The sequence below is a fragment of the Phoxinus phoxinus genome (genome assembly GCF_949152265.1).
Source record: "Phoxinus phoxinus genome assembly, chromosome: 5".
NCBI classification, from domain to species: domain Eukaryota; kingdom Metazoa; phylum Chordata; class Actinopteri; order Cypriniformes; family Leuciscidae; genus Phoxinus; species Phoxinus phoxinus.
Genome location: NC_136880.1, coordinates 18798434 through 18826416, shown reverse-complemented (window position 1 = coordinate 18826416; position 27983 = coordinate 18798434). Strand labels below are relative to the sequence as shown.

The 27983-nt window shown below is 38.4% G+C and overlaps 2 protein-coding genes across 2 annotated transcripts; one reads left to right on the top strand and one right to left on the bottom strand.

Annotated features, from left to right (window-relative positions):
• Positions 1-14: 14 nt before the first annotated feature.
• Positions 15-5955, bottom strand: LOC306998777 (angiopoietin-related protein 3-like). Its single transcript, XM_079613115.1, has 7 exons — positions 5408-5955; positions 4167-4277; positions 3178-3280; positions 2981-3094; positions 2749-2844; positions 1183-1443; positions 15-566 (listed from the first exon to the last, which is right to left on the bottom strand). Exons 1-7 carry the CDS (start codon positions 5894-5896, stop codon positions 403-405), a joined length of 1338 nt encoding a protein of 445 aa, XP_079469241.1. The 5' UTR covers positions 5897-5955; the 3' UTR covers positions 15-402.
• On the top strand, positions 4278-27983 carry LOC306998775 (KN motif and ankyrin repeat domain-containing protein 4-like). The gene is made up of 11 exons (XM_079613112.1): positions 4278-4328; positions 17281-17367; positions 20389-20464; positions 20590-22113; positions 22372-22453; positions 22557-22838; positions 22943-23027; positions 23960-24179; positions 25645-25787; positions 25929-26129; positions 27612-27983. The coding sequence occupies exons 3-11, from the start codon at positions 20437-20439 to the stop codon at positions 27720-27722; spliced, it is 2676 nt and encodes an 891-aa protein (XP_079469238.1). The 5' UTR covers positions 4278-4328; positions 17281-17367; positions 20389-20436; the 3' UTR covers positions 27723-27983.

Here is a 27983-nt window from a genome sequence, read left to right as displayed (position 1 = left end):
ATGAAAACATTTTTGAAATATAATTGCATTTAATGTTAATACAATTCTAAATATAAGAGAATATTGGAAGTAGTTCAAAAATAGCAAATGACAGTCAATATGATATTTAAACACATGGATGAAACTGGCTCTCAGAAGGTTAAATGAGAGTTTTCCTGGTTTGACTCATTGCAATGTAATGAAGATGACTGGTGGAGAAACTGAATCATATGTCCAGCGGCCTAATCATAGTGTAAATGTCCAATTTTTACTGCATCATACTTGATATGTTTATACTCAACAAACTTTGTCATATCCATTAAAAGGTTATTTTGTAAAAAACAGTATTCAGTTGTTCAACATGAATGTGCATTGGAGCTCTGATAATCCCATTCTGTGTTTCTGCATATCAACAGTATGATATTAAGGGGTTTGTGGCTTTGTGAGATGACTAATGGAGATTTTTGAGGCCTTGAAGATGGTGGTTCCCCTGCCAGGTTTCCAGTGGGTTCCCTTTTTACGAGGTCTGCTCTGAATACACTTGCCATTCAGGTTAATGTCGCCGCAAATGCTAAACCACCACCCACCTAAAGGAAACAGCAGCAGTCTGTTAAATGTGTACAGAATGACACATTTAATTTGCAATTTCCATGCACACAAAAGCATATGCACACAAAAAGACACACAGGGTTTTCTCAAAATAGGCTCTTTAGGCACAGGCAAAGCAGTACTTGATATATTCATTTTGCACATGCATCACTCAATGAAAAAGGCATGAAAGCCCAGCTAACAGGGAACATTCTCAGAATGTTCTCTCAAAGTTATAAACAAACGTTCCTCCAGTAACGCTAATGGAACAATCGTTCAAAGTTATCTGGTCTTTCAAATATTCTTAACATAAAAAAATAAATTAAAAAAAATGTATACTGTACTGTGCATCGTTTATGGAACTTTTTTTTCTTGAAACGTTTTAGCTGGTTGTTCATCTAACATTTCTTAAATTGTTAGCTACAACTTGTAAGTTCCAATAGTTTGCAAAATTATAAAACAGATTGTTCCCTTAACATTTGCACAACCATGAAAAAAACATGGACATTTTGAACTTTCAAAGAACATTGCGTGTTTTTATAACTTAATGGGAACGTTAGCAAGATGTTCTTGGAACATATTTGTGTTAGCTGCAAATGATGGCATGTACTGTACCTGTGTAGTCTTGGGCACAGTTTGGATCCTGGTTTCCATCGTTGTGGTCTTTTGTGGAGAACCTGAAGACAGTGTATTCGTCCACAGCAGGGCTGGACTGCAGCTTCAGATGGATGGTGTAGTTGGAGGCAGCGTCCTCCAGGATATACCGATAAACTATGAAATGCTTCTCCTTCCTCCAGTCCTCTATCTGGACGTGCAGGAGAGAATGTCCCTGACGGGCAACAGCATAGATCTTCTTCAGCCCCAGCCAGAACTCACCTATCAAACACACACATCTGAGACATCTAGGAATATTATGGCATTCCAATATCATAATGTATACAGTATGGTGTGATCTAATTACTATATAGGCATAATTTCACATTTTTACATACATCACTCGTTTTAATAATGCTCCACTTTAGATACATAAAATTATGAAAAATAAAATTATTATTATTATTATTATTAAATGTATATCAGCCAAGTTGCATGCAACCATATTAATAATTAAAATGTTGCTCTTGTAATGAAAATTATGCTTTCACGGTATGTGTAGTTTTGTTTCCATGAATTGTATTATGTATTATTCTGAGCAAATGCTGAATTATGTCTTTGCCACTCACCTTCTTTTCAATGTTATGATCTGACATCATTTTTGTTGGTCATTTTAATCATGTTATGAACAGGAAGCTTCTGAAACACTGAAATTTAGTGAAATTCTGAAGTAGAAAGACTGAAATAGTATTTTTTGTAAAACATACTCCAACAATCTTTGTTATTTGCAACTTCAAATAATTATTTTTTTTTTTTTTTTTTTTTTTTACAGTGTATACAGTTAGAGGTCAATATTTAAACAATGCTGATCAGATTTCTTTTTTTTTTTTTTACAGATTTTCTTTTTCGGTTTTATAGTTTTTTTTTAAATGATCCACTAGTTTTCCACTGACCTTCAAACCCTTATTTAACTGAGTTTTTAACCTTTGACTGGGACAAAATATTTTATAAAATACATTTTAGAATATGTATACTTATTTTTTGTATTTTTGTATAAGTAATTTGCCCACTACCAAAAATTTTCAAATCTATTGAAATGAAATAAAGTATATGGATTTCAAACACACACTATACAGTCGCTGCCTTATATTTAAGGCAATCAACTTGGTTGTGCAAGTCATTTCAACTTAAAGTACATTAAACTGACTTTAAAAATGAGTTGATTCTTGTATAACTTACAAAAAAAGTTGAAAATTGCTTATGTTGGCATCACTTATTGATCATATAATTGTTTTGCGTGCACTGTGACACAAGGCTGTATCCACATGCATTACTTTTCTTCAGTAAGTATTCTGAAAGATATTATGTCATGAGAACGGACAAGGAAGGCAACATCATAAAAGTGGAATGCTGGTCAAATTGCACATACTGTGAAATTATGTTGTAAAAAGTGATACTAAAAGTAGAATGTTAAGATGTCAGACTTTCTCAACACTAAACACACAGCACTCCATTGTGCTCCACTATAATCACAGACTGAACACATTTACTCAAGTTTATGAGCACAGCATCCTTGATTTAACTCACTGCTGAAGTCTCCAAATCCATCTTCATACTTCTCCCAGGACTGGTCAAAGTCCACAGAGCCGTCATGTCTGCGCTGGATGACAGTGAACACTCCCTCTGTAGATGACAGACCAGTATGCCATATAGTCATCTCAAAGTTTAATGAGTTTTGTTGTTGTTGTTGTCGTTGAAGGGAAACACTGGATGTTTTAAGAATTCAGAGATGTGAGAAAGAAATATGCTTTATTCTTACCCTCGGTGAATTCACAATTCACAAGAAAGTGTTTTGACTCGTGTGGTTTAATAGCATACAGGCCGCTGGATTTTTGTCCTCGGTTGAAGACCTCGCCGCAGTCTTTTGGAAGATCTACAACACAACGTGACGTGCTGGTATGTAACCGAACAGATGCAGTAACATTTTTCAAAGCCATTCATTCCTGCCTCCCCTACCGCTTGAGAAGCTCCCATCGGATGTGAAGTACGGAAGGTATCCTGAGAGGCTGTTGGTTTGGCGGTTCCTTTGCAAGTTTCCAGCAGTTTCCTGGATGCTGAGCTAGATAGCAATTTTGAAAACACAGTTTTACAAAAAAAATGTCATAGTCTATTCACACCAAGGACAGCTACAATAACTATGAAGTTTTAATAATCATTAATTCTATGAGAATGGCAGAGGAACAATTGTTGGAATCACTTTCAGAACGATTTTTTTTTCATCTGATGAACGATAAAAATATAAACAGCCAATCAGAATCCATTATGCCTTCAAGAGCTAGAGCGTTTAAAGTAACCAAGAAATAAAAATGGACAATTCTTATTTTTTATGGGATATTGCAGTATTTATTATGAATGATTTATTTGTGCTCATATAGTTTTTTTATTCATGTGGCCTCATAATCTTTAATCAAAATAACTTCCCCTCCCTCTTGCTCATCTCTTCTCTGATGACTGGCGCGAGGGCGGGACAACCTGTCACTCATGACACAACCATCCAATCAATTCCCGATAGACAAAATCAAGCCCCACCCAACATTTATCATCTTTTTCAAGACGCTGTTTCACTCAAATATGCATAATTTTAGCGAAGGAAAGACTATCACACACTTCCAAGTCATGCCAAATTTAAGATTATAGAACTGCTGCGCATACTTAAAAGAAGCAATGTTATTGTGTATTGGTGTGAATGGGCCTTAAGGGGGTTTCCAAATCCCATATCTGGCTCAGGTCTTCATTATAGGTCTATGGGATAATATATGCTCATTTTATTCTCTGTTGGATGAAAAGTCCCATCATTTTAACAAAGTAATAGCATAACTTCACTTCAACAAGCCGCATGATTTAAAACATTATTCATTTTTTAATTGCAAACTGTGCAGGATGGGATGCATGCTGACAGCACATATCCACAGTTATCTATCTTAAATGGTCTCTTAATACTGTACTTTATTTTCCAGGCCCTTGATCTTGGTCCTTTGGTTGTTGAGCTGCTCACTTTGCTCATTCACAGCCTTCAGCAGATCAGTGATGCTCTTTTCCTGGGTCTGGATTATCTCCTAATAGACAACAACAGCAACATCTTAGCATCTTTCCCCCTTCTGGCCACGGTATGGACACTTCGAATTCACATCTTTTCATCCCTTTTTTCTACATATAATATAATTGCATAATTTTTTATACATTTCACTATGTACATCATTTTTGGACCATGGGAGGAGAACACATTTATCATTATGCTCTATTTAGCTGGTTCCCAAACTTTTAAGGTCAAGTGAACCACTGTGACCTAAATTGTTAGCACCCTGTATAAAATGCTAATCTTTTTTTCTTATTTTTATAGAATATCTTTGTATGTTGAATATTTGTTTTTATTTATCTTTACTTTTTTGTATTTTTATTATACAACCAACTTATAATCAATAGATTTTGTCAATATTAATTCAATTATTTTTAGAAAGTTATCTGAAAGTAATTTGGCGGAGACTTGTTGCGGTCCTGTATGACAATATTACAATTAGTTTAAAAGGCTCTGTTAATTTGGTTAAATATTAAACCTAAATATTTAGGAAACACTTGATTTTACAGTGTCTTTATTACACGTTACATATAGTTACTGTAGTAATTACTATATTAATCATAATAACATGCAACTAACTCTAAACCAAACCATACCCTACCTAGCCCTATAGCCCTATAGTAAGTACATGTAGTTCATTAATATTACTCGGTACTTAAATGTATAATTACACTGTAACAAGGACACCTTAAAATATAATTGTAATCAATATTGATATTCAGTTGTCAAATTCTTTTTTTTACATATATAAGGGTATAAATAGACATATATTTTTTTAATACAATGTTGTGAATATGAATGTTTTGGCCAAAACTTGGAATAATGAAATCTTGTGTTATTGTTAAAAATGTTTTAATCGCAATTAAGTGAATTAATTTTTTCCTGTCTTTTCAAATTCCACTTCAACAAGGAAAACACAATTCAAATTCACAAAAAAAAAAAAAAAAAAAAAAGAGCCGGGTCTTAGATTGTGAACCCTGGAACCTGAATAAATGTCAGAAAACTCTTTACACGCACCAAATTAAAACAAGCAAGATGTTTAAGATGTTAGATGGCACCTATATATAAATCATCTTGCTTGTTTGCATTTGAGCCAATTCATAATCGTACCTTGAACGTGGAGATTTCAGCAACCTGCTCGGTTGAGAGCAAACTCTGGGACAGACCACTTAACTTCTCCTCCAAGCCTCCCACCTGACTCCTCAGATGGTTCCTCTCTTTTATGATATCTTCCACTTTGGAGTTGATCTCTAGCGACAGACTCTTTATTTCCTCATTATTTGCCTTGAGGAACACAGTGGTCTTCTTCAGTTCTTCCTCCTCCTCCTTGATTTCACTGGCCAGCGCAGAAAGTTGGTAGAAGGATTTGTCAAAGATGTTGAGCTTTTGGAATATATCATTGATCTGATTCTTGGTATTCTGCACAAAGTCCTTCAGGCTATGGCCCAGCTGTAGGAGGCCGTTCGCCAAAAGCCGAACTTCGTCCAGAGCTGCAAAGCGTAACCGAGTTTCTGTCTGATGTTCAGGTAAGGTGAGGTCTGTAGGAAAGGAGTGAGACTGAGACGACACCAGAAGGAGCGACAGTAAAAGCAGTATCATGATTGTTTCTTTTAAGCTAAGACTGCTCTGGTCCTCACTAGAGTAAGACACCCACGGTTTTGAACTTCTTTTATATGCCTCCTCATGTCGGGCTGTTGATCATTAAACAGCATTGTGGTGACCCCATGTAGACCTTTATAAATCCCAACGCTGTCCCAATAGGTAAATAAAGGGTTGAAATGCACAAATACCACAACATTTCAGCTATTCACATCATGTATTAACATCATCTGTCAAAAGATACTTTGGATTGGAGCATGATAAAGGTTCAATGACAAATGATAAATAAAATGAAAAAGTCTTGTAATTCAAGTTGATTATTGAAACTGTTCTCGAATAACGTGTGAACGAATTCAACAAAATGCACGTCAAAATTAACATATCTCTGCAACCCTTTAGCATATTCTGACCAAAATTGGTGTGTGTTATGACAACCATGACCTGAGGCTACCTGCACAGTTTCGATGCAGTACCTAGTGGTCAGGAGATATGACAAATGGCTCTTTTTGCTTATAACTTCTGAAATCTGGTCTCTTTAGATTCTGTGAAGCATGCTGGGTCGAACGAAACCCAGTTTTTCCACATCGGCCATTTTGGGTGTCAGCCATTTAGAATTTTGTTGTAAAATACTATATTTTATGAATGCATTGGTATATCGTTATGAAACTCGGCCTTCGGCACCATGTGCTGACGTAACTTAAAAAGTTTCGAGACAATTTCCAAAAATGATAATAACTTTTGATTCAATTAGCCTATTATTGTAATGAAACTGGTCTTAATAGATTCCTTGTGTCATGCTGATCGGAGGGGAGGAGCTGAGGGATCTGGCGTGTTTGTGACAGTGAATGTGTGAACTTACAGTAATCATTATTTCCCAAAAAAGCTTTTTAATAGTTACACAAACATTAAATATTATATTAATATTTTCTAATAAATAACAATAAAAAACATGCCAAACTACTTTAATTCTTTTCAAGAATTACAATTGCATTTTTTTTATTCATTATGATATCAGTACAGCTGATACAAAAAAGTACAACTTTTTTTAATGTATATTTTGAAATATTTTCAAAGTATTTTAAGCAGGGTTTATGTGCGTCTGTTTGTGAGCTATATTGATTTAGGAGAATGACCTGCTGTACCAGATTGTTTTGACAAGATGGAAGAAAAAGTAAGGATTTTTTTCAGCCATAAACATCTCTTCTAAAATGTTAGTATACCGCACACTCTGAAAATGTTCAGGAGACCGACAGTCATTTGAATAGTTGGCTAGCTTGCATTTAAATGTAGCAGATTGTCATTCCACAAAAAGGGGAAATAGCAAAACAGTTCCTGAAGTTCTTATAGGGCCAGTTCACACAGAACAATTTTTGCATTCCATTGCACTGATTTTTTATTGTTTTTCTATGTAAATATGCAATATACGAGCATCTTGACTGTTTTTAATGCACCAGCCCCGCAGTTTTAAGTTCAACTTTTAGTTCAACTGCGTTCTTTTCCATTCCACTGACATTCAGTAAAACAAAAACAAAAAAACTGCCAGTTCAGACCAAACGGCACACTACGCTTCTTTTTAAAGTCAGTATGGTCTTTTCTTCCGTATTGTAACATATCCATGTAATCAAACAAGAAAACAGGTAGTGTAGGACTTAATTGTGTCTATTGGAATTGGATCGTTGTGGTTTGCTTGATAGTTACATGAAATTGCAAAGAAAAATGTACTTAATTTTTTTTTGTTGAGAATAACTGCCACGTCACGTCTCGAAAGACTGCCACACCACCACACACTGTTTCTTTGGCATCTTGTGAATGAGGAAAAAAAATTTTTGAAGAAGTGTCCCATTACTGTAAAAGAAGTTCAGCTTTTGACATGCAACACAACTAATAAAAGTCCAATCAGAAGAATCTGTGGGGCGGGCAAGCATCGTCAGCATGAGTAACACTTGGGCTGAATTCGGAATAGCAAACTACCATACTAATATATATGTAGCGGCACGAGCATAGGTGGAATGGTTTTAAGCATAAATTATCTCTGCTAACGACTACGCCACCCTGGAATCTTGCCAGGGACAATAAAATATAGTTTGTTATTTAAGGAAACACAGGTTCGTCCACAGTAAGACGGCAGGAGACGTGGGTACAAAAATATAAAATTTGTTTTATTATAGATAAATAATCAATATAAAAATGCACATACATCAACAGCACTCAATGTAGACAATTTTGTGGTTCAACAAACACACATGGAGCGACCTGGGTCAGCGGGACAGGAGCCGAGGCAGAGCAGTGGATAAGGGCACGTAAGGCCTCCACAACAAGTCACCTTTTGGCGTACACCTGTGCATATACACTCACACCAGTACACACACTCACAACACTCAGCACACAACACTCGTGAGGGAGACCACCACCAACAATCCGCCCCTGCTTTGTGCACTCAGCTCCTGGAACAGAAATGTCACTGTTGAAACACACTCAGAATTGTCACTGTTGAAACACACTCAGAATTGTCACTGTTGAAACACACTCAGAATTGTCACTGTTGAAACACTCAGAATTGTCACTGTTGAAACACTCAGAATTGTCACTCCAAGAGACAGAAATTGAAGTAGAGATATTCAGTTTTAAGTTTACCAGATTACCTTCTGAGTCAAAATACAAAATACAAATGAAAAAGGAAACTTTCCTGGTGTCACACAAGACACAAGACACAGAAACATCCCTGAAATAAAGGGCTCACAGGGATGCACACACACTAAAATTAACACAAAAGGACAGCGATTTCAGTCATTTGTCCACAGCAGAACAAATGAAGCAAAGCAACAGCAAAGCAGCAAAGCAGCAAAGCCTCCGGAAGTAGTCCCACGCAGTCAACCGCACGGAAACTAATCGGTGGTGCAGACGCGACCAATCGGTCCTTATTACATCTTATAAGTGCGATCTCTGGGAACCAACTCAGTCAGGCAACAAACACGCATGTGGGCTGAAAGCTCGTCTCGTCTATCAGATGGACAGCAAGCATGCACATCGGCGATAACTAAACATTACTGGCGGGAAGCATCAACACCCATGCTTTGACCATCCAGGGTAGGCTACAACCTCAGCCGAATGCCAGCCGTGATAACTTGCATGTCGCCCTGAATGACGACGGAAAATGACGACACGGGAAGGGGCGGTGCCTCGTGACACCAAACACTCTAACGCCCGTTTCACACATACTCCGTATGCAGTGCGTGTGCGGTGCGTGTTGCAGTGCGTGTGCGGTACTGGAGCAGCACGCGCTATAGTGCTTTCACATATGCTGCGTTTGCAGAGCGCTACTGATACGTAGTTTCTGTGTCACAAAATAAAAAATGGGTAGGCTAAGTAATTTTGATTTTAAAACCAAACTTTAACTTTGACATTGTTACATTACAACAGTATGAAATTAATTTTAATCATTGGGATTCTTTGTTTTAGTTCGAGTTGTTGACAGAAAAGCTATCACGCTATATCTGTTGCTGAGATATAATACACAAATATTTTAAATTAGAATACAAATGTATAAATACTGATTATAAATGCATATTTTAAGACTGAAAAAAAAATAAGAACCGGGAGAGGGCTAGCCCCCAGAAGACAAAGGACCTTTTTGGAAATTAACATTTGATATAATAATTATTGTTAGCACATGCCACTACATTAAAACGAGTATCCTCTGCTATAAATAAGGCTGGCTGTAGCACCAAAAAGTTAAACATTTTGATTTACAATTACATAGTCAAAATGAATTAACTAGCCTACATAACTATAACAAACTTATAATTACACCCTGTTTAACTTTACATTCAAAAATAAAACTATATAATATGATTTACTTATGAATTCATATAGGCTACAACTACATATTCAGATGTTCATTTAGGCTACATTTAATAAATTCGCATGACATGAAGGTTGAATGTGACGATAAACAAAATAAATAAAAAGGGCAACACATAAGGCCTACATATTCATGTTTAAATAGAACAACATGCAGCAATAATATATATTTATATTCTCGTTTAAAACTTTTTTTAATTTCTTGATCCTGTAATTTAGTAAATGTAGAACACATTAACTGTAATTATGAGTAGCTATGATCAAATTATTACAGTTTCTTGTCAATCTATATTTATTTCAATGTGAACAATACGCTGCAGTGCGGTGCAGCAGAAATAGACTCTGTGCGTAAACGATCTCTGCACTGCTGTATACGCACCGCAACTGGAACGGATTGCTGGACCGCATCCGTGTGCAGTGTGAAAGCTCTGACCTGTTAACATGGGTACGGAAAAAAATACGCACCGCAAACGCACTGCAAACGGAGTATGTGTGAAACGGGCGTAACCAGCTGGTTTATATGCGCTACTACAGTTCACTGATAGGACAAGCTCAAATTAATCAATCAGCCACCTGCAGGCAGGATAAATTTAATTGACCTGCCACATATACTTATATAGCGCTATGCTTTTTCGAGTATTACATTTAATGCAGTGTGTAATATAGCTGTCTATGAATGTAAATGGTCTGCAAAGTTTTAAAGTCGAAAGAGCAAGATAAACAAAGTTATTGTCTCCCAAAAGAAAGAATCGACTCTGAACCGCCTAAACGAGTCGCCAGGAATTCCATTCTGATGGAGCAAGATATGTTTTACAAACTTTAATGTTACACTGGTCAATCAACGTATGCGCTATTATTGATAGTTAATACAGTTCCCACATGTGCACCGCAATACATTTTAAATATTCACATCGGTTTATTGATGGACATGCACTTGTTAATGCTGATGGTGATGAATTATAGTTGCAACATCTCAAAATGTACAGTACGTCAAACTGAGTAGCATATCACTGAGAAACGTCCTGCATGCTTAAGTCATCTTTGTGATGGAGGGATAACTAGTTCTTCCAATGTTTCATAATCGGATTGATACGGACCGGTAAACTCAACGCCATTGTTACTGTCTTTACAGTGTGTACAATCGCTGAGGACTGAGGAAGCCTCCGGAGCTGAAATTCAGTCATGGTAATGGTCGTTCGATTTCCGACACGTGCTGTAAGCGGTTGACCAATCACAACAGACTGAGTTAGTGATCTGACAGGGAATTTTGAAATTCCCTTTCCGATTATAGAGCACAAGATGTGACGCACTGTGGTCATTATGACAAAATAACCCTCCATTTAGTAATGACAGCTTCTTTGATTTTGAAAAATCAAAACAGACCAAAACAACAAGGTTGCCCAAGACCGTGTGTGTGCATGTGTGTGTGTGTGCGCGCGCGTGTGTGTGTGTGTGTGTGTGTGTGTGTGTGTGTGTGTGTGTGTGTGTGTGTGTGCGTGTGTGTGTGTGTGTGTGTGTGTGTGTGTGTGTGTGTGTGTGTGTGTGTGAGAGAGAGAGAGTCATTGGGTTACGGCTGCTAATATCATTAGCTCTGACTTCATACTTCATACTTCATACAGCTCTCCAGTCCTACTCATCAAAATACAAAACCAACTATTAGCTATAACTACACCGCTGTCCATTGCCATATGGCAGTGAGATTATTTCCTGTTTTCCTGAAAGATCATTCTGTCTCCTTGTGACTTCTCTTCAAGCAGAAGACTGGGATGGGGTGACCTCTGAATTTTTAATGACAGTCTATGTTTTTCAACTGGCTCAAAAGTCAGTGAGTGAGCCAAAGAAAACAGATGATTTTATAAGAAGCTGATCCTAACAACTTCATGAACTTTTGTCATGACCTTCACACGCTGAGGTCTAAAAATAAAAAATTGTGAGTTCTGTTGCAGTCAAAGCAGATTTCCAATAAACGTAAATCAGAATGCTTTGGGCCTCTTCCAGTTAAACGTTAACTTGCACAAGGATGACACAGTAGAAACAACAAACCTGACCTTACCTCCATTTCTGTCCAAAACAGGGAATATGTGTCTGTTTGATAAGGTGTCCAAGTACAAATGTGTGTGTGTTGGGTTTGTGAATCATACTTTTGTTGTTTAGGGGCTTGGATGAATGGTTGAATTTCTCACGGGCCAGCAATCAATCTTTATCCCTAGTTTGCAGTTTGTTTGGTTTGTGGACTCTTTTGAAGAAGGATTAAAAAGCCCACATTTGCCTTCTAATTATGGGTTTACTGCAGCAGAATACACACAGATTGTATACAATGCACATGATTTACAACCTTCTCTTACATCACTGATGATTCAACATGTGGCACACACATGTGCATATGGATAAGTATACTGTGAATATTTTTGAGAATCCCCCTTTAGACAAAATATGAATACAATTAAGAAGGAAACTGAAATTGCAAAATTACAGTAATTTCAACACAGACTATAATGTATGTTATGATTTAGCAAGTCAAACAACCATGCAAGTGAAAAATTTATTGGCATAAGTAACAAATCATAAGACAGAATTGGGTTCATTTTATTTTATTTATTTATGGCTCTACAAATGTGCATTTATTTTCCTGGAGGCAAACACATATACAGGTAAATATTCTAAGCAGGGAAATGTTTTATATGCTAATATAGTTTCCTATATAGTTTCCTCTCAGAGACACCATTTGATATTGATCCCATTAAAATGAGTTTGCAGAACTGAAAGCTTTTGAAAACTTTAAAGGGCACTGTCACAATTTGAGCCTGTTTGTCATGTTTTTAGTGTGTTCATGTCTGATTTGAATGTATTTCTAAATAGAGACTGCTGCACTTAGATCCTGTTTTTAATGGTCAGTTCTGTCACCGTTGGTTGCAGCAGAGATGAAACAGGATCTAAGTGCAGCAGTCTTTATTTAGAAATAAACTCAGATCTTAACTAAACAGATTCTCAGGAACCGAGAATCTTGACTTTTTTTTGCTACGGACTCAACAACCAGTTACAATCCAAAACTCATCCGTGATGGTCATTGAGGGTCACTGAGTGAGTTCCTAGATAATACACCTTCGGGTGAGCGACTCGGCTCTTACAACGCTCATGCAGTACCCATCACGCCAGAGTCCCCAGCCGCCACGCCTGAAGCTTCAGCCCACCATAGAGATGAGTCCCACCTTAGGATCTCAGTAGTATGCCTGATCTAAAGCTGTTCTCACAATAACTTCTTGTAGCTAATGTGAGCTGTTTTAGCTTTATGTGGAGACTTTATGTATGCTAAATCCTGCTGCTATGTAGGCCTACAGCTAAATCCCACTGCTATGTACAAAATAAGACAAATCAGTTTGTAAAATCATTTTAAGCAAGTAGTCTAGCAGTTTTCTACCATCAAGTAATATATTTATTTGTATAGCGCCTTTCACAGTACACACACCTTTACAGGAAAACAGACAACTATCATATAGTATTTTAATAGTATGTATGCTAACTAAAAAAAACCCCACTAAGAATGAGAAATGTTTCATTTCAAAATATATAGCTTCGGTTACACACTATATGAAACATACGTTAAAATACTGTAACGCAGTTTGTTGTTGTGGGAAGAAGGTGGCGGGAACCGGCGAAGACTTTAATAAATCCGCTTCTCCGTTAGAGATATGAGACCGACAGGTGGCTACGTCTGTACGCTTTCCCCCTGATTGCTCTGCTCCCAGAAGTTCCCGAGAAGGTCCGCCAGGGCGGAGTAAGTGTTCTGTTGGTAGCTCCGTACTGGCCAAGCTCAGTGTGGTTTTCGAACCTAATATCCCTTCTCGATGGCTCTCCCCTAGAGCTGCCGGTCAGTAGGGATCTTTTATCTCAGGCGAGGGGAGCAATCCTCCATCCCTGTCCAGAAGCATTCAACCTGTGGGTCTGGCCTCTGAGGGGGCCCGACTCATAGACTCTGGTCTCTCAACCGAGGTTGTGGAGACCATACTGCACTCCAGAATGGAGAGTTTTTACCTCTTGGTGTAATCTATGACAATGGGATCCAGTTAATTGCACTGTTGGTTCAATACTTGAGTTCCTGCAATATTGTTTTTCTTCAAGGTTATCTCCTTCCACACTGAAGGTTTATGTTGCGGCCATTGCAGCCTACCATGCCCTGGGGGTCTATCTGTCGGAAGAAGTCCTCTTATACTACGTGTCCTTCATGGCACCCTGAGGCTGAGGCCTGCAGTTCGTCCCAGAGTTCCAGCTTTGGATCTGGCTCTTGTTCTAGAAGGTCTATTTGTCGCTCCCTTCAAGCCTCTTGATTTTGTCTCAGAAAAGTTTCTGACCCTAAAAAGTGTGTTCCTTCTAGCCATTTCCTCACTATAAAGAGTAGATCTGTCGGTATCTCCTTCGTGCCTTGAGTTTGCACCCGGGATGGTCAAAGCGTTCCTCTATCTGAAACCCAGACAAGTACCAAAGGTTCCAACCAATGTACCACGGCCTATCGTACTGGAGGCATTCTGTCCTCCCCTCCTCCTTTTAAAGATCAAGACTAGGAGAAATTGAACCTCATCTTTCCAGTCAGAGCACTGGACACTTACGTCCACAGAGCTGCCCAGTGGAAAAAGTCTAATCAGCTGCTGGTTTGCTTTGGGCCCCCTAAAAACAGCCTTCCTGCTTCCAAACAGACTGTTACTGTAGCAAATGGATTGTCAAGGCTATCTCTCTTGCATATGAGGTTGTGGGCCAGCCTTCACCTTTGGCCACTAGAGCCCATTCTACTAGGGGTATGGCGGCCTCCAAGGCCCTAATTTCTGGGGTGCAGCGGGCTGGTTTTCGCCGCTCACGTTTGTCAGATTTTATGACCTAGACATGGATACCCCTGGGTCTAGAGTTCTCATGTCATGACAGTTTTAACACTACAGGTTCTTGGCCGTATGGCGTTCGGGCATTCTCGTTCCCAAAGTGTCATCGACGCAGCGCGAGTTCCCTCGAAAGGGAACGTCTCAGGTTACGACTGTAACCCTAGTTCCCTGAGTAGGAAACTCGCGCTGTGTCACGTTGCCTTACTTCCTACATCCCTATGATCGACTTGCTTCGGCTTTTTCGAAGCTAATGCCGGTCAGACCGAATGTGCTTTTATCCTTTCCTGCTTGTGACGTCACCCGCCCATGACGCTCACTCTCGCCATTGGACTAGTTGACACACGTGCTTCAGACGCAATCACGCAGGGGCATTCCCAAAGCGTCATCGACGCAGCGCGAGTTCCCTACTCAGGGAACTAGGGTTACAGTCGAAACCTGAGACGTTTCAGGAAACTCTGCCATTTGTGCCTTTTCCCACTCTTAGACCCAAAGTACCAGGGCTATAACTGTCAGAGACAAAATATTATGAGAGTGAGACAAAATATTATGTGGTTATAGCCTTGCACAAAGAGTTTATTTATTTATAAATCACGTTATTTCAAACCAGTCCGTTTGGACTTCATATCATTTAAAAATACATGGTTTATTTAATTTACATAGTTTATATCTTCTCTAAATATAAGGTTGAACAAAAAATGCGTGACGATTCTAGGGGACAAAAATATATATAAATAAAACTTTGTTGTATCAGAAACAAAATCTCAATTTAAGAATTGTTTTTTTTCCCTTCTGATATATAACCCAATCAAACGTGGATGGTTATGAACAGGGACTTACAAATTGTCTGACATTCTGATGAAAAAAAAAACTATATTTTATTTTAAAATGTGTTTTGCTTCACACAGTGTACTAAACAGTGTTACGTCTATTAAAAAATCATAATAATTACATAAAGTATTGTGAGACAAATGGCACCATTTATCAAGAATGACAAACTCACAAAAGCAACTGGCTGCTATTAGCAAAAGGAAAGTGGACCTGCATGTTTCTTTTGTCAGAGTTGTGGAAGTCTAGTTATGCACGCTTGTTCCCATCACTCATGCAGGACCACCTCAGATGACTGAAGTCATTCTGTTTGGTGGGTGTCACATGCAAGCCGTGCATTTTCTTGTGTCTGTTTTATGTCCCACATTGCATGTTAGTCAAACTGTTAGATTGTTCCTGTAATTTTCATAGTTAGCTCCACCAAGTGACTTTACACGTTATATACTGGGTATAGAGTCCAGTTGCTACAAGCATGCAAACTATCAAATTGGAGTGTACATCAAATATTTTAAAAAAAACTATGCACTGTACTTTTAAAAAGTGTACTTAGTAATAATGTCAAATTAAAAGTTTTACTTTAAAGTACATTTTAAAGCATTGTTTTAGTATCCTTTTGTCATGCTTTAAAGTACACTTATTTTGATGTGTTGACTAACATACTAAGTGTGTGTTAAGTGTAAAGTGCTTGATTAAAATGTTACTGTAGTGTGTTATTTGATATGATAATTAAAGTTAATATAATTTAAATGTACTAAATTGCAACTACAACACACGTGTAATTACAAATCTATTACAATCCATAACATAGCTTCAGCTTCAGTAAAATTGAACTAACCCAGCTTCAGTAAAATTACATTAAAGTATATTTTAGTTTACCCTAAATGTATGTCAGTACACTTTAAACATATTTCAAAGACAATAAAAGTAATTATGAAATTACACGTCCTACATAAGTGGGTCAAAATCCACTAATGTATGTAATATATCTTTAAATTATAATACTTTTTATTTAATTGTAACTAACATGCAATCAAGTGTCTGAAAACATTACATTGAGTTTGCACACAAGTGAATTCATTTAAAGTATGTTGTTTTTATAATAAGTATGTTATACTTCAAATGGGAAACTAAAGGGAAAAAGGAAATTCCTTTTCAGCTTTTTAATCAGTTGTAAAAGTAGTCAGCCTTATGTTTTCTATGATCAATAAGCACTGCTTGGTTGATGCTGATGTTGAAAATCTACAATAATACTATTAAAAAGAAGACCAGAGGAGAAAGGAGATACATAAAGAATGAATGGCATGTCCTGAGGGAGCCTCAAACACTCTGTGCCCTGTACTCATAAAAAACCCTGAACTATTTTCATGATTATAATGGATGGTGAGCACTAAGTTACAGTGGATTGAATTACACTCAAAGTGTGTGGGTGGGCATGTGTGTGTGTGTGCTCTGAGATTCTGACAGGTTACTTCGGGGTCCTCTTTCACCCAGTTTCATGTGGGAATAGTTTTGTGAGTGCCCCAGTACTCTTCAAGTACACTCGGGCCCCCTGCAATCACATGAATCCTGTTTTGAGAAGCATCCCTCAGTTGCAGTTATGCACAAAACCCCGCCCACCTCTCCGTTTTTCAGCCCGCCCTCTTTCTGTCATTGGAGGAATTATGTAGATTGCCTCCCACCCACTGGCTCTGATTGGACGGGGCGGAGCCATGAAAGGCCAGAGTGCCTACATCCCACCTCCTGTTCCACACACAATAACACTGCTTATGTTTTGCAAGAATTTTACATTGGCATTGCTTGAATGTCTTTTGTCTGCCTTCCCCTCTGAAGCCTCTCAGATGAAGGAGAAAAGTGGAGAGGTGAACAGGCTATACTTCAGCACGGAGAAGACACAATGCCAAACCTGTGATATTTAAGGTAAGACACAGCCCTAAAATACAGATTTAATTCTTTCTCAATGTATAAATAAAGAACTTAGAGAAGTAAAGTCGGTTACACTTTAAATTAGGGTCCAATTCTCACTATTAACTATTTATTGTGCCTCAATAAACTCCTAATGACTGATTATTAATAGTAAGGCAGTTGTTAAGTTTAAGTATTGGGATGGATTAAGGGATATGATCATGCAGAATAAGGCATTAACATGTGCTTTATAAGTAATAAACAGCCAGTATCCTAGCATGCTAATAAGCAGCTAGTTAATTAAGAATTGGACCCTAAACTAAAGTGTTACCATAGTGTCAAAGAGTTTGAGCAAAAGTTTATTTCATTTAACTCTGGATGTCCACTAATTTACTTTTCTTTTCTTTTTTCTCAATTAGAATATTGCAAGAAAGAAAGAAAACGTTTTTAGTGTTATTAGGGTGTGTAGTTTTGATTTCATAAGGTAGCCTACATGTAATTTGTTCATTTTGCACAAACAAATTCTCAGGAAGTCCAAATCTCAAGTCTGATGAAGTGATTGTTTCGCTTAAACAATAGAGAGACGTCCTGGATTGCTTAGTTTGTGTGACAGGAGGTTTCAGATGGTGACTTGAAAAGACTCTTTTTGATTTTTTCTCAGACGCTTAGTGCTGAATGTTTCACATGTGTTTGATTATACAGCGAGTCTGAATTTACTTTGCTGCACACACGTCTTCTCGTGTAACTGGTGTGCGTGCACATATTGGTGTTGGCAAAGAGCCAAGATTGTCGACATGGTCCAAATACTGTGGACATGGAAAAAAATGGGGGGAAAAGATGGAACAACACTCTAAGGACGGAGAGATAGATAGACAGATAGACAGATAGATAGATAGATAGATAGATAGATAGATAGATAGATAGATAGATAGATAGATAGATAGATAGATAGTGTTTTTCCTCACAGTAGTCATTCTCCAGTAGCAGAGACTCTTCAACACACCACACTTATCTCTCCATAAAGTGAAAGGGTGATGGGGGTCAGAGAGCAGGAGAACCGATCTCTGGCTTCAGTCCTCCAGCCAACTCCATACAGAGCAGAAAGAATGAGGATCTGAGCCAAGGAAACCACACCACTTACAGGGCCAAACAGGAAGAGTGAAACGTCTGTCTATTGTGTGTGTTATAATGTGAGTGAGTGAGAAAGTGTGCAGGACCAGCAGTCTGTTTTATGCAAAAGTGAACTCACACTTGAGTTGTTAAAAGTGCATGTCAAAACTCAGCTAGCATAACATATGCTATTCAGAGAAGAAGCAGAGAACAGGTAGTGTCATCTGACACCTTTTTAGTGAGAAGAGAAAAGCCACACAGTCATTTATAATTTATGGATTGTGCAGCAAAGTTTCCCTGCAAATGAAGTAAAAACTTCAAGTTTTAGCCGACTAGTTTGAAACTCTTTGCAGGAAATGTTTGTTCCTCTCAAGTTTCCAGTTTGGTCTTTCTTTTTTTCCAAGCCTGACCTAAAACCTGAAATTGTCCATTCCTTTTCAGAGGACACTGTGTTTCAAATTTTGTTCTTACAGCGGTAGCAGTTTTTAGTTTGTCATGAGTTTCAATCCAATTTGTGGTGCAAGAAAGAATGCTGTGGAGAGAAATGCATTTAATGAGAGGAGGGATATTTTTTTTCCCGAGTGCTGCAAAAAAGGAAAGTGAACAATAATCATTACTGTGAAATGGAGTGTGCCGTACTCAGTGAACACAGACTACATTGTGAAAGTGACCAAAAAAAAAAAATCCCAAATCTATAACAGTGGCTGAATTCTGCATGAAAGCTGGTTGGATCTAGAAACAATTACCAGCACAAAATGTTACCAACACATAATGATTTAGTATCTATATTAGACTTTTTCGTAATAGTGGTGCGAATAAATTTTCAGGCCAGAAATATACTCTACACAAGTACTAAAGGGGGGGCATTCACGTCAAATTCTGTCTTTACACATCCAGTGTCCATGATTTGCATTTGAATGCAAATTTTAACAAAACATTTGTGAGACAGAGAGTGAGACAGAAAAATATATGGTACAACATTTAAATAAGCATATCAAGTAGAAGAAAATTTGTTAGTAGTAGTTTAGTTGACATCACTCTTGTAAAAGCTCAAGGTTTTTTTGCGATCACACTTTGCTGTCCATTCTTGCTCATAGAGGCCCACTGTCCTGCAGAGTTGACCTCAAATACACCTGTCTGGAAGTTTTTAGTGATACCGAAGACCTTGATTTACTGGTTCAGGTGTGTTTAATTAGGGCTAGAGATCAACTCTGCTGGAAGGTGGCCCTCCAGGAGCAGGATTGAACACCCCCGGCTTACTGGCTATTTATGGATTTTCAGGATACAGGAAACATTTGTCAGGAAACTTTCTATGAGTGTGTTTCAGGCAAGAATCCTGCAGCCTCATTTTCCTGTCAGCAGAAGACAGTATCAACAATGCATTTTTTTTTGTCTGACAGTGCCCACATACCTTGCTTGTTATATCAGTTCTTTCAGATCAGTCGGCCTTAGCGGGAACTGAGGTATCTCATAACCAAAAAAAAGATCAGCCCCTATTTCTGTGCTTGTCTGGCTTATCTCTATCGATAAAGTAGAATGGTGGGACAGACAGGTATGAAGGAAGGATGGCTGCAATTTTTGATAAGATGTATTTCTTCAACTTGTGTGAGCTATGCCAAGGAGTGCATCTGTGATTGTCTGTGTGTATGTGAGCCAGTGGAAGTGTTTGGTCTCAGCTGTTTGTGTGTTTACTGCATAGCTCACATTGTTTGGGCTGTGGCTGCTTCTGTGGTGCCTTGAAAGTGCTGTGTGGTCAAAGAGAGAGATGAGGACAGACAAGAAAGAGTCTGGCTCTGTAAATCTGCTGAATACTAATGCACAACCTACTCTCACCCCAACTTGTGTTCCTGTTCCCAACATTTAGAAGTGATTGATTCTGTTTAATTAAACACATCAAACGTAACAGAAATGTATCTTTGTCCTCAGGGGATAAGAGACACAACCCAAAAGCCACATGAAGCTGAAGACAGACTTATGCTAAGAACAATGGATACCCAAAAAGGTATGAATCACCCAGTTTTTGTTTAATCATAGCATGGTACAACATTTCCAATGATCTGAATAAATTTGGAGCAATTTGGATACTGTGCATCACTTCTACAACACACCTTTGTGTTTTTCTTTTAGCGAATGGCACCTCTCCAAAAGAGAATGGGAGCCAAAGAAGACCACCCTCCTATTCTGTAGAGACGCCCTATGGATTCCATCTGGACCTGGACTTCCTTAAATATGTGGATGACATTGAGAAGGGCAACACCATTAGGAGGGTGCCAATGCAGCGAAGGCAAAGAGGGCGAAATAATGGTGCCCTGTCGCGTAACTTAAGCCTTCCGGGTTATGGGTGCAGAGCTACAGAGTGGAGCTCCATCAGTACTTTATGGCCCAAAACCAAACTAGGAGACTCTCAACAACATTTTGAGTTTCGATCTAGTGACAGTGTGTCTGCTGGCTATGCCAGGAGGGGAGAGACCATCTACAAGTCCTTCACATCTGCAGAGATGGATGCTGATATTCAGGCTTTTGATGAGCAGCCTTTAGGACATTATGTCAGGCCAAATCTCTTGAGAGCCTCCAGTTTACCCTTGACTGTTTTACTGAGAAAACACTCTGAGTCAACCGATGGTCCAACTAGCCCCAGCAGCCCCAAGGAATATCTAATGCGGGAAAATGGTTCCTCTGAAGATGTATTTCATACGTCCGACAGCAGGATGGGTAGGGCAAATGGGACCCTCCAGCGGCTCACTGCAGCACTTGAACGAGTTGGGGAATTGGAAGAGGAGATCAGAGTCATTCCTGAGCTCAAAGCTCAGATATGTATTTTGCAGGAGGAGCGAGAGAGGCTTTTAGTCCAGTTACATTCCCAAAACAAAACCACTGGGCCACTGAATGTTCCTGCTTCTCTACACATACATAACTGGGACAGTCCCTCGTCTGTCAGAGAAAATCAAGACAAAGCAAGTGATGACTGGATGAATCGAGAATATGACCGGCTTGAGGAAAATGTCAAGGCTTCTTCTGAACAAGTTGATGCAGTTGCAATGCCTTCAACTAGAACTCTTCCAGAGATAGAAAGACATAAGACAGTCTCACGAGAAAAAGATCTCTTAGATTTTGAAAACAAAACCAAGTCTCTCACTGAAACTCTCCAGAGGAAAGTTGTTTTGTTGGAACAGAAACTTCATGAACTGGAGGTAGAGCTGGATAAGACAAGAACTCTGCTGAAGCAGCAAGGAGAGGAGAGTCATCTCAAGGATGAGAAGATTAAGCAGTTGACTATACAGCCTGTGATGGGGCACACACTGGCCAGGGTGATTTCATCTGAGATCTTCTTAGCAAGTAAACACAATCTTGAACCTGTGGTAGAATTGCAGGAACCACTAATAAGTGAGCAAGATATGCCAACAGAGGAGGGAATTCCCCCTCAAGTTCTGGATCAACCTCCAGTATCACATGCAGACATGGAGCACCATGTGAAAAGATTGCAAGAGCTCCTTCAGGAGCAGTGGGAATGCCTTTGCAAAGGCGACTCATCAGGACAAATGTCTTTCGATCACTTGCCGCCAAGGGTCTGCACCATTCAAGAGCAGTTAGCAACTTTAGTCACCCTTCTATCCCTCTATGTGTTTCCTGCTGGGGATGTTTCTCAACCAGGTATGACTCTACACTTAGTCGTACCCCTAAGGATATAACAGCTTGTCACTGGGGCATTACCCTCAAAAGGTACTAATATGCAACTTTCAGGGGTAGATAAGCTAAAAATGTTGATTTGTTGAGGATACTGTCGTAGTGATAAGCTGCTCTACGTGCTCTTTTTTTCTGACCGTGTATAATAAAAATATTCTTGCCAATATATGACATTTATTAAAAATGTGTATTTTTGTCTTTTGTGGCCTTTCTGTGAATTTCAAGACTATAAAATGAAGGAAATTCTTCCAGTAGTGAAAGAGAACCCCAAGACAGAACATTTGCGTAAAGTCAGCACAAGAGAAAGGTAAATACATATCCCCACATTGTGCACTTATTTTTTTACAGACTAATTCACTAAAACAGTAACTGCAGAATACTAATGCTCTTTGACCTTCAACTTTCTGAAGTGGGAGTGTGGAGACAGAGGGAGTAAGTCATGCTATCAAACTACAAGAGCATACACAAGTGGATGCTGACCTCAACAAGAATATGACAAAGGAAGAAGGCAAACTATGGACCACATGGACAATGGACTCCAGTGTGCAGACACGTAAAAGTAAAAATACAGAATTCAAACCAACAGAAGATGTCGTGTATGTAGAGACCACAAAAGAAGACGATCTGCACAAGCAAATAAGTCAGGGAAGAGCTCTAGAGGATCAGAAATCTCTGGCAATCAAAACAAACAGGTGAGCGGAACTGAAATCATCTTTAGATGTTAACAACTATATTTTTCAGTAGCTTTCTTATACATTTTAAACACAAATGGAGAACAACTTGTTTTGTTTTCTAGGGAAGCTGTTAATAAAGATTTCATAGAGGCATGTTGTTTCCTTAAAGACCATATGGATAAAGTGTCAGAACCTGATGACGAAACGGTAATATTCATACTAAATAGTTTATATTTAATATTCCCAACTTGCACATTAATTACTTATTTTGGGCAGTGGTGTGTAATAAATTAAAGCTAGTTACCGAAAGTTTGCTGGTCCAATCCCTGCAGGGAATGAGACATGAACCATCAAACCCTTAGGTGTTTTCAGGCCTGTAGATCGTTTGCTTTGATCCGAAACGGGGATTCAAATTGTTACAAGTCGTGTGCGAGTAAACTATCCTCTCATTGGTCAAAGTGCATCTGTTTATGTTCCGCTCATCATCCATCAGCTCCGCCGTTGTGCTGAACTGTTCCATTGAGCGATTAAAGCCCGTCTCTTGAGACTCTTGCTAAACGCCTTGTAAACTTTGTTATTTTTATACGTTTTGGACAGTTGTTCTAAAATATGTTAATCCGACCAAATTTCAATCAGGCATTTCACTTCATCTTTGCTATAAGTTAACCCACAATTCATTTTGAGAGGCATTAGCAAAACAAACTATTGCTTTTCATTCATACTGTACATTGTGGTTCTGTACATTCATTGGTATGTTGGGTGGGATTGCTTCCTCACCACAAGCCAACCGCTCCAGTTTGTTTTCAAGTGGGTCGAGACCACCTTTGTTTAGGCGTTCTTTTTGGTGTGGATCCGAGTGCGATTGCTTTGTTCATACATGCCTAAACGAACCGAACTAAGGAGGTAAACGTACCAGGTTTCGAAACATACACTCCAAACGAGCCAGGTGTGAAAACTGAAATTAATATTTACTTCCTTTGCTAACATTGACTCTGCCAATTAGACTGCCAGTTAAAGTTTTTCAATCCTCACGGTACCATGTGCTTGAAAAGGATTCTGTTGTTTTGTTTGTTGCTGTTGTTGTATCCCTCTTTTGAGTGCTAACTTCAGTACTGGTCTTCTTCTTTGCTGATTTGCAGAGCAAGGCTCTCACTGTTGTGTTCCAGCAATGGTTTCATGTCTCTGCTGAAGAGGGGGCATGTCCCGATATTGTTGCTTTGTATCTCAGTGAGGTTAATTCACGAACACCTACAGTCCTTCAGTTCTTGGTCAACATGTTGGATGACAATGGGAACACCGCCCTGCATTATAGCGTGTCTCATTGTAACTTCAGCATCGTAAAGGTCCTTTTAGACACAGGTCAGTGGTAATATGTTCACTGTTTTTTGTCTCCTTTTTTTAACTACTTGGAAATTAATGGTTTAAAACAAGTATTTTTATTGTGATGTAGACAATTACATTATAGAATCACTTAAAGCTAATGAAAGTAAAATATACTTCAGTGGGAAGGGTCACATTCACTGTTTTCACAGTGATCAGCAAAAATCTAAAAGCCAACTGAAAAACCCTATTGGCATTATGTCGAGGGAACTAGAATGATGCTAACTTCCGGGTTGGCTTTACCATAGATAAGTATACATAGATTCCTCATTTGCGACATTCGAGTTGACTGAGCGTCTGCAACCATAGTTAGATGCATGTATGAATATCTATATATGAAATAGACTTCAGCAGATGATCTTGATAAACTAACACAATACAAGACAGAGGTATCAGCTGACACATTAGAAAGTTACCATAGTAAAAGCAAAAACATTAAAAAGTACCATAGTAAAAACATGTAATATTGAGTACATATAAAAACACAAACCAACACATTCTCAGCTGTGAAAGGTTATCCCATTTCTTTGAGAATTTATATCTTGGAAGGTTTCACAACCAGAAGCTGCGCAATGTTGTGACATCATTGATTCTTACTGTGAGTGACGACACGCTGACCGTTCCAAGATGGCGTGCAAGTACGTGTCTGGAGCGGTCAAATGTGGTATCTATGTATACATATATGGGCTTTATTTAATCTTGGACAATGGGTTATTTGTGTGTGTTGTCTTTTTATGCTCTGGATATAGCAACATGCTAACGTCAAACTCAGAACAATTGTCAGTTTAGTCTTTTTTGTGCTTTTTTGTGTTGTGAGTAGTGCTTTATTTTTAGTTTCGTGCACATGTTCAAAATGAGTCACTTGTGGAGTTTCATTTAATTTCGGGTGCTGCCTTAGAAGGCGGTAGACAGGAAGGCAGCTCACTAGCGCTTAAAGCAGAGCTACTCTGTCCATATACAACTTTGTTTGAATATTCAAACAATCCTTGAGGTTGTCCCCTTTCCAGGTTTATTTTTTGGTTTCACTTAATTTTGATGGTCCTTTTAACACATTCTGTTGACTAGGTACCGTTGCGCCTACAACTCTCATTAGAGTGTCAGTTGAGTATCAGTAGACTGGTAGGGTTAAGGTTAGAATAAGTTGAAATGTAGTTACTTATAGTCAGTAGAATGTCTGTTCGAGGATCATCACAATAAAGTATTAGCAGATGTAAAGCACACAGTCTACTAATACTGTAATGAGAGTTATTTTACATGTAGTTGCAAAGTTACTTATAGTCAACAGAATGTGTTAAAGGGACCATCAAAAAAAAGTTTTAGTAATGCAAATTGAAAAAGGGTTCAATTTAAACTTTACAGTATAGTACAAAAAGTGTCAATATTTGTAAAGAGCATAAACCCTAAGCTAATCTAATAGACACTTACTGTGCTTGCTTAAACTTAGGTGTATGTGAAGTGGACCTGAGAAACAAGTCTGGCTACACCGCTATCATGCTGGCCTGCTTGACAGCTGTAGAAACACCAGGAGACATGAAAGTGGTCCAGCAGCTGATGGAGCTTGGTGACGTCAACGCCTGTGTTGGCCAGGTGATGGTGTTACCAGCCAGATGGCACAGTGTGCACTTTATATCAAATTAATTGTTGGAAATGTCTGCGTAAGATTTGGCATTTTCTCTAATGTTTCAGAAGATGGATGTGTTTGCTTCTGCTCTAAATAAATGTCTTTAGGTCGGACAAACAGCCCTCCACTTGGCAGTAAGACACGGACGTGTCCCAATGGTGCGTCTCCTGCTAGAACAGGGAGCGGATCCTAATGCCCAGGATCACGCCGGAACCACTCCACTGATCAGCGCCTGTGATCGGGGACACGTCAACATTGTGCGCATTTTGCTGGAGGAAGCAAACGGCAATGTCAATTTAAAAGACAAGGTAATTTCTCTTGCATGCTAGCCCACATTTTGACAGAAAATAAAAACACGAAATAGACATTCATCTGACAGTTGTCATACGGCTAAAAGGATAACTTTACTGCTACAATTAGGCTACACATTTGTACAGACGATGTTGAACAAATTAGTACAACATGGCCACGATTTAACTAAACCGATGGAACTAAAATGTGGCCATGATTTGATAAGTCTTGAGAAGGAATTGTTAATTCATAGTCATAATATATTTCTCGTCATATGCAGGCATGGGAAATGCTTATATTATTCCTATTAACTTTCATGCAAATTAATTGCTTACAATTGTTTAATTTATGGCTAGAAAAAAGTTTTTCTCTTCTGAATGATGTTTTTTAGGCACAATAGGTGTGTTTTCCATTTTTAATGACGGGCTTTATATATTTGTCATATTTACACATACATTAGATCTTTACATTGTCAAATTACTTTTTAAGTCATTTTAGAATGCAAATTTTAATGTTGCTTCCCACATTTACCTGCACATGAATGCATATTTATATTTTGTAATATACAGAAATTAGCAAATTTTGCTAAAGCTGATCTGCAAAAACATCTGCACTTTATTGCTTTTAAACCCTCAATAATGGCTTGACTTCCAATGTTAGGGCATTACAAACACGACTCAGTCATCATGATTGGCTAAATTTCATGAAAATGCTGCTTTTGTCTGTCTTTAATATTTTGGTGCAGAAGAAAACAATGAAACTTTGTAGGAGGAGGACAACCGCTCTTTCGAGCATGTCCAGTGTGGGTTGACAGAGCCGTTTCTGCTAGGCAGCTGAACTGTAAAAAACTGCGCCACCTACTGGACACAAACCCGTCTGAACTCCAGAAACGGTCATTTCATGTTAACATGATGTCAGCCTCACTCTTCAAAACGGCAACAGAAAGTTTATGTGAAAGACAGCTGTTGGTCTAATCACTTTCTGTGTTCTGTCTTTACCGCCTCTATATCAGAGAATGAGAAAAAGAAAGCGAGATAATGTGAATTCATGTAAGACTATAAATTAAATCTGTCAAGTCCACAGCTTAAACTATAGCATGTTGGTCAAGTTATCTGTGTCCCATCAGCACAACTGAAGATCTGCTCGGAGAACCAATAAATCCTCTAAAACAGAGCAGGTGTTATAAAGACTTCCTGACATTTTTCAGCCAGAAGTTTCCCGTATAATGTCCACCTGTTCACTTCACCCATATGACATTCAGGGAATGATGAATAATTACAACGCACGCACATACACACACACACACACACACACACACACATAAAGGCGGGGAACATTATTTGAACCACATTAACCACTCAATTGGTAACATCAGTGGCAAATGTGGTTCAAATGATTTGTTGATAAATACATAACGATATCCACATGCTGTTTAGATCTGAGTATATCTCATGGATTGTCATCTATCATATTATCATACATCTGTGTTTTGTCTCCAGGCTGGTCGCAGTGCGCTGTCTCTGGCAACACAAGCCTCTCATACAGAGATAGAAGACCTCCTGAAAGCCCGCACAGAAACCAAGAGCTCAGACAAATGCAAGGTGTCTTAGCGTGGATCTCATTTAAACATTCATGTACAGCTACTGCTAAAAAAGATCAGCAATACAATGTCAATATTATAATTTATAACAGTAATAGTAGCCTAGTTTGCTCATGTAAAGCTTGTCAATGTAAATATAACAGTCTCAAAACTGACGATAAAATTGAAAGACATTTATAATCACTCCGGTCAGTAAAATGTTTTGTAATTAACCCAGTTTCATTTTTAGTCAATGAAATAAACTATTCAATAAAACATGTCAAATCCTTTG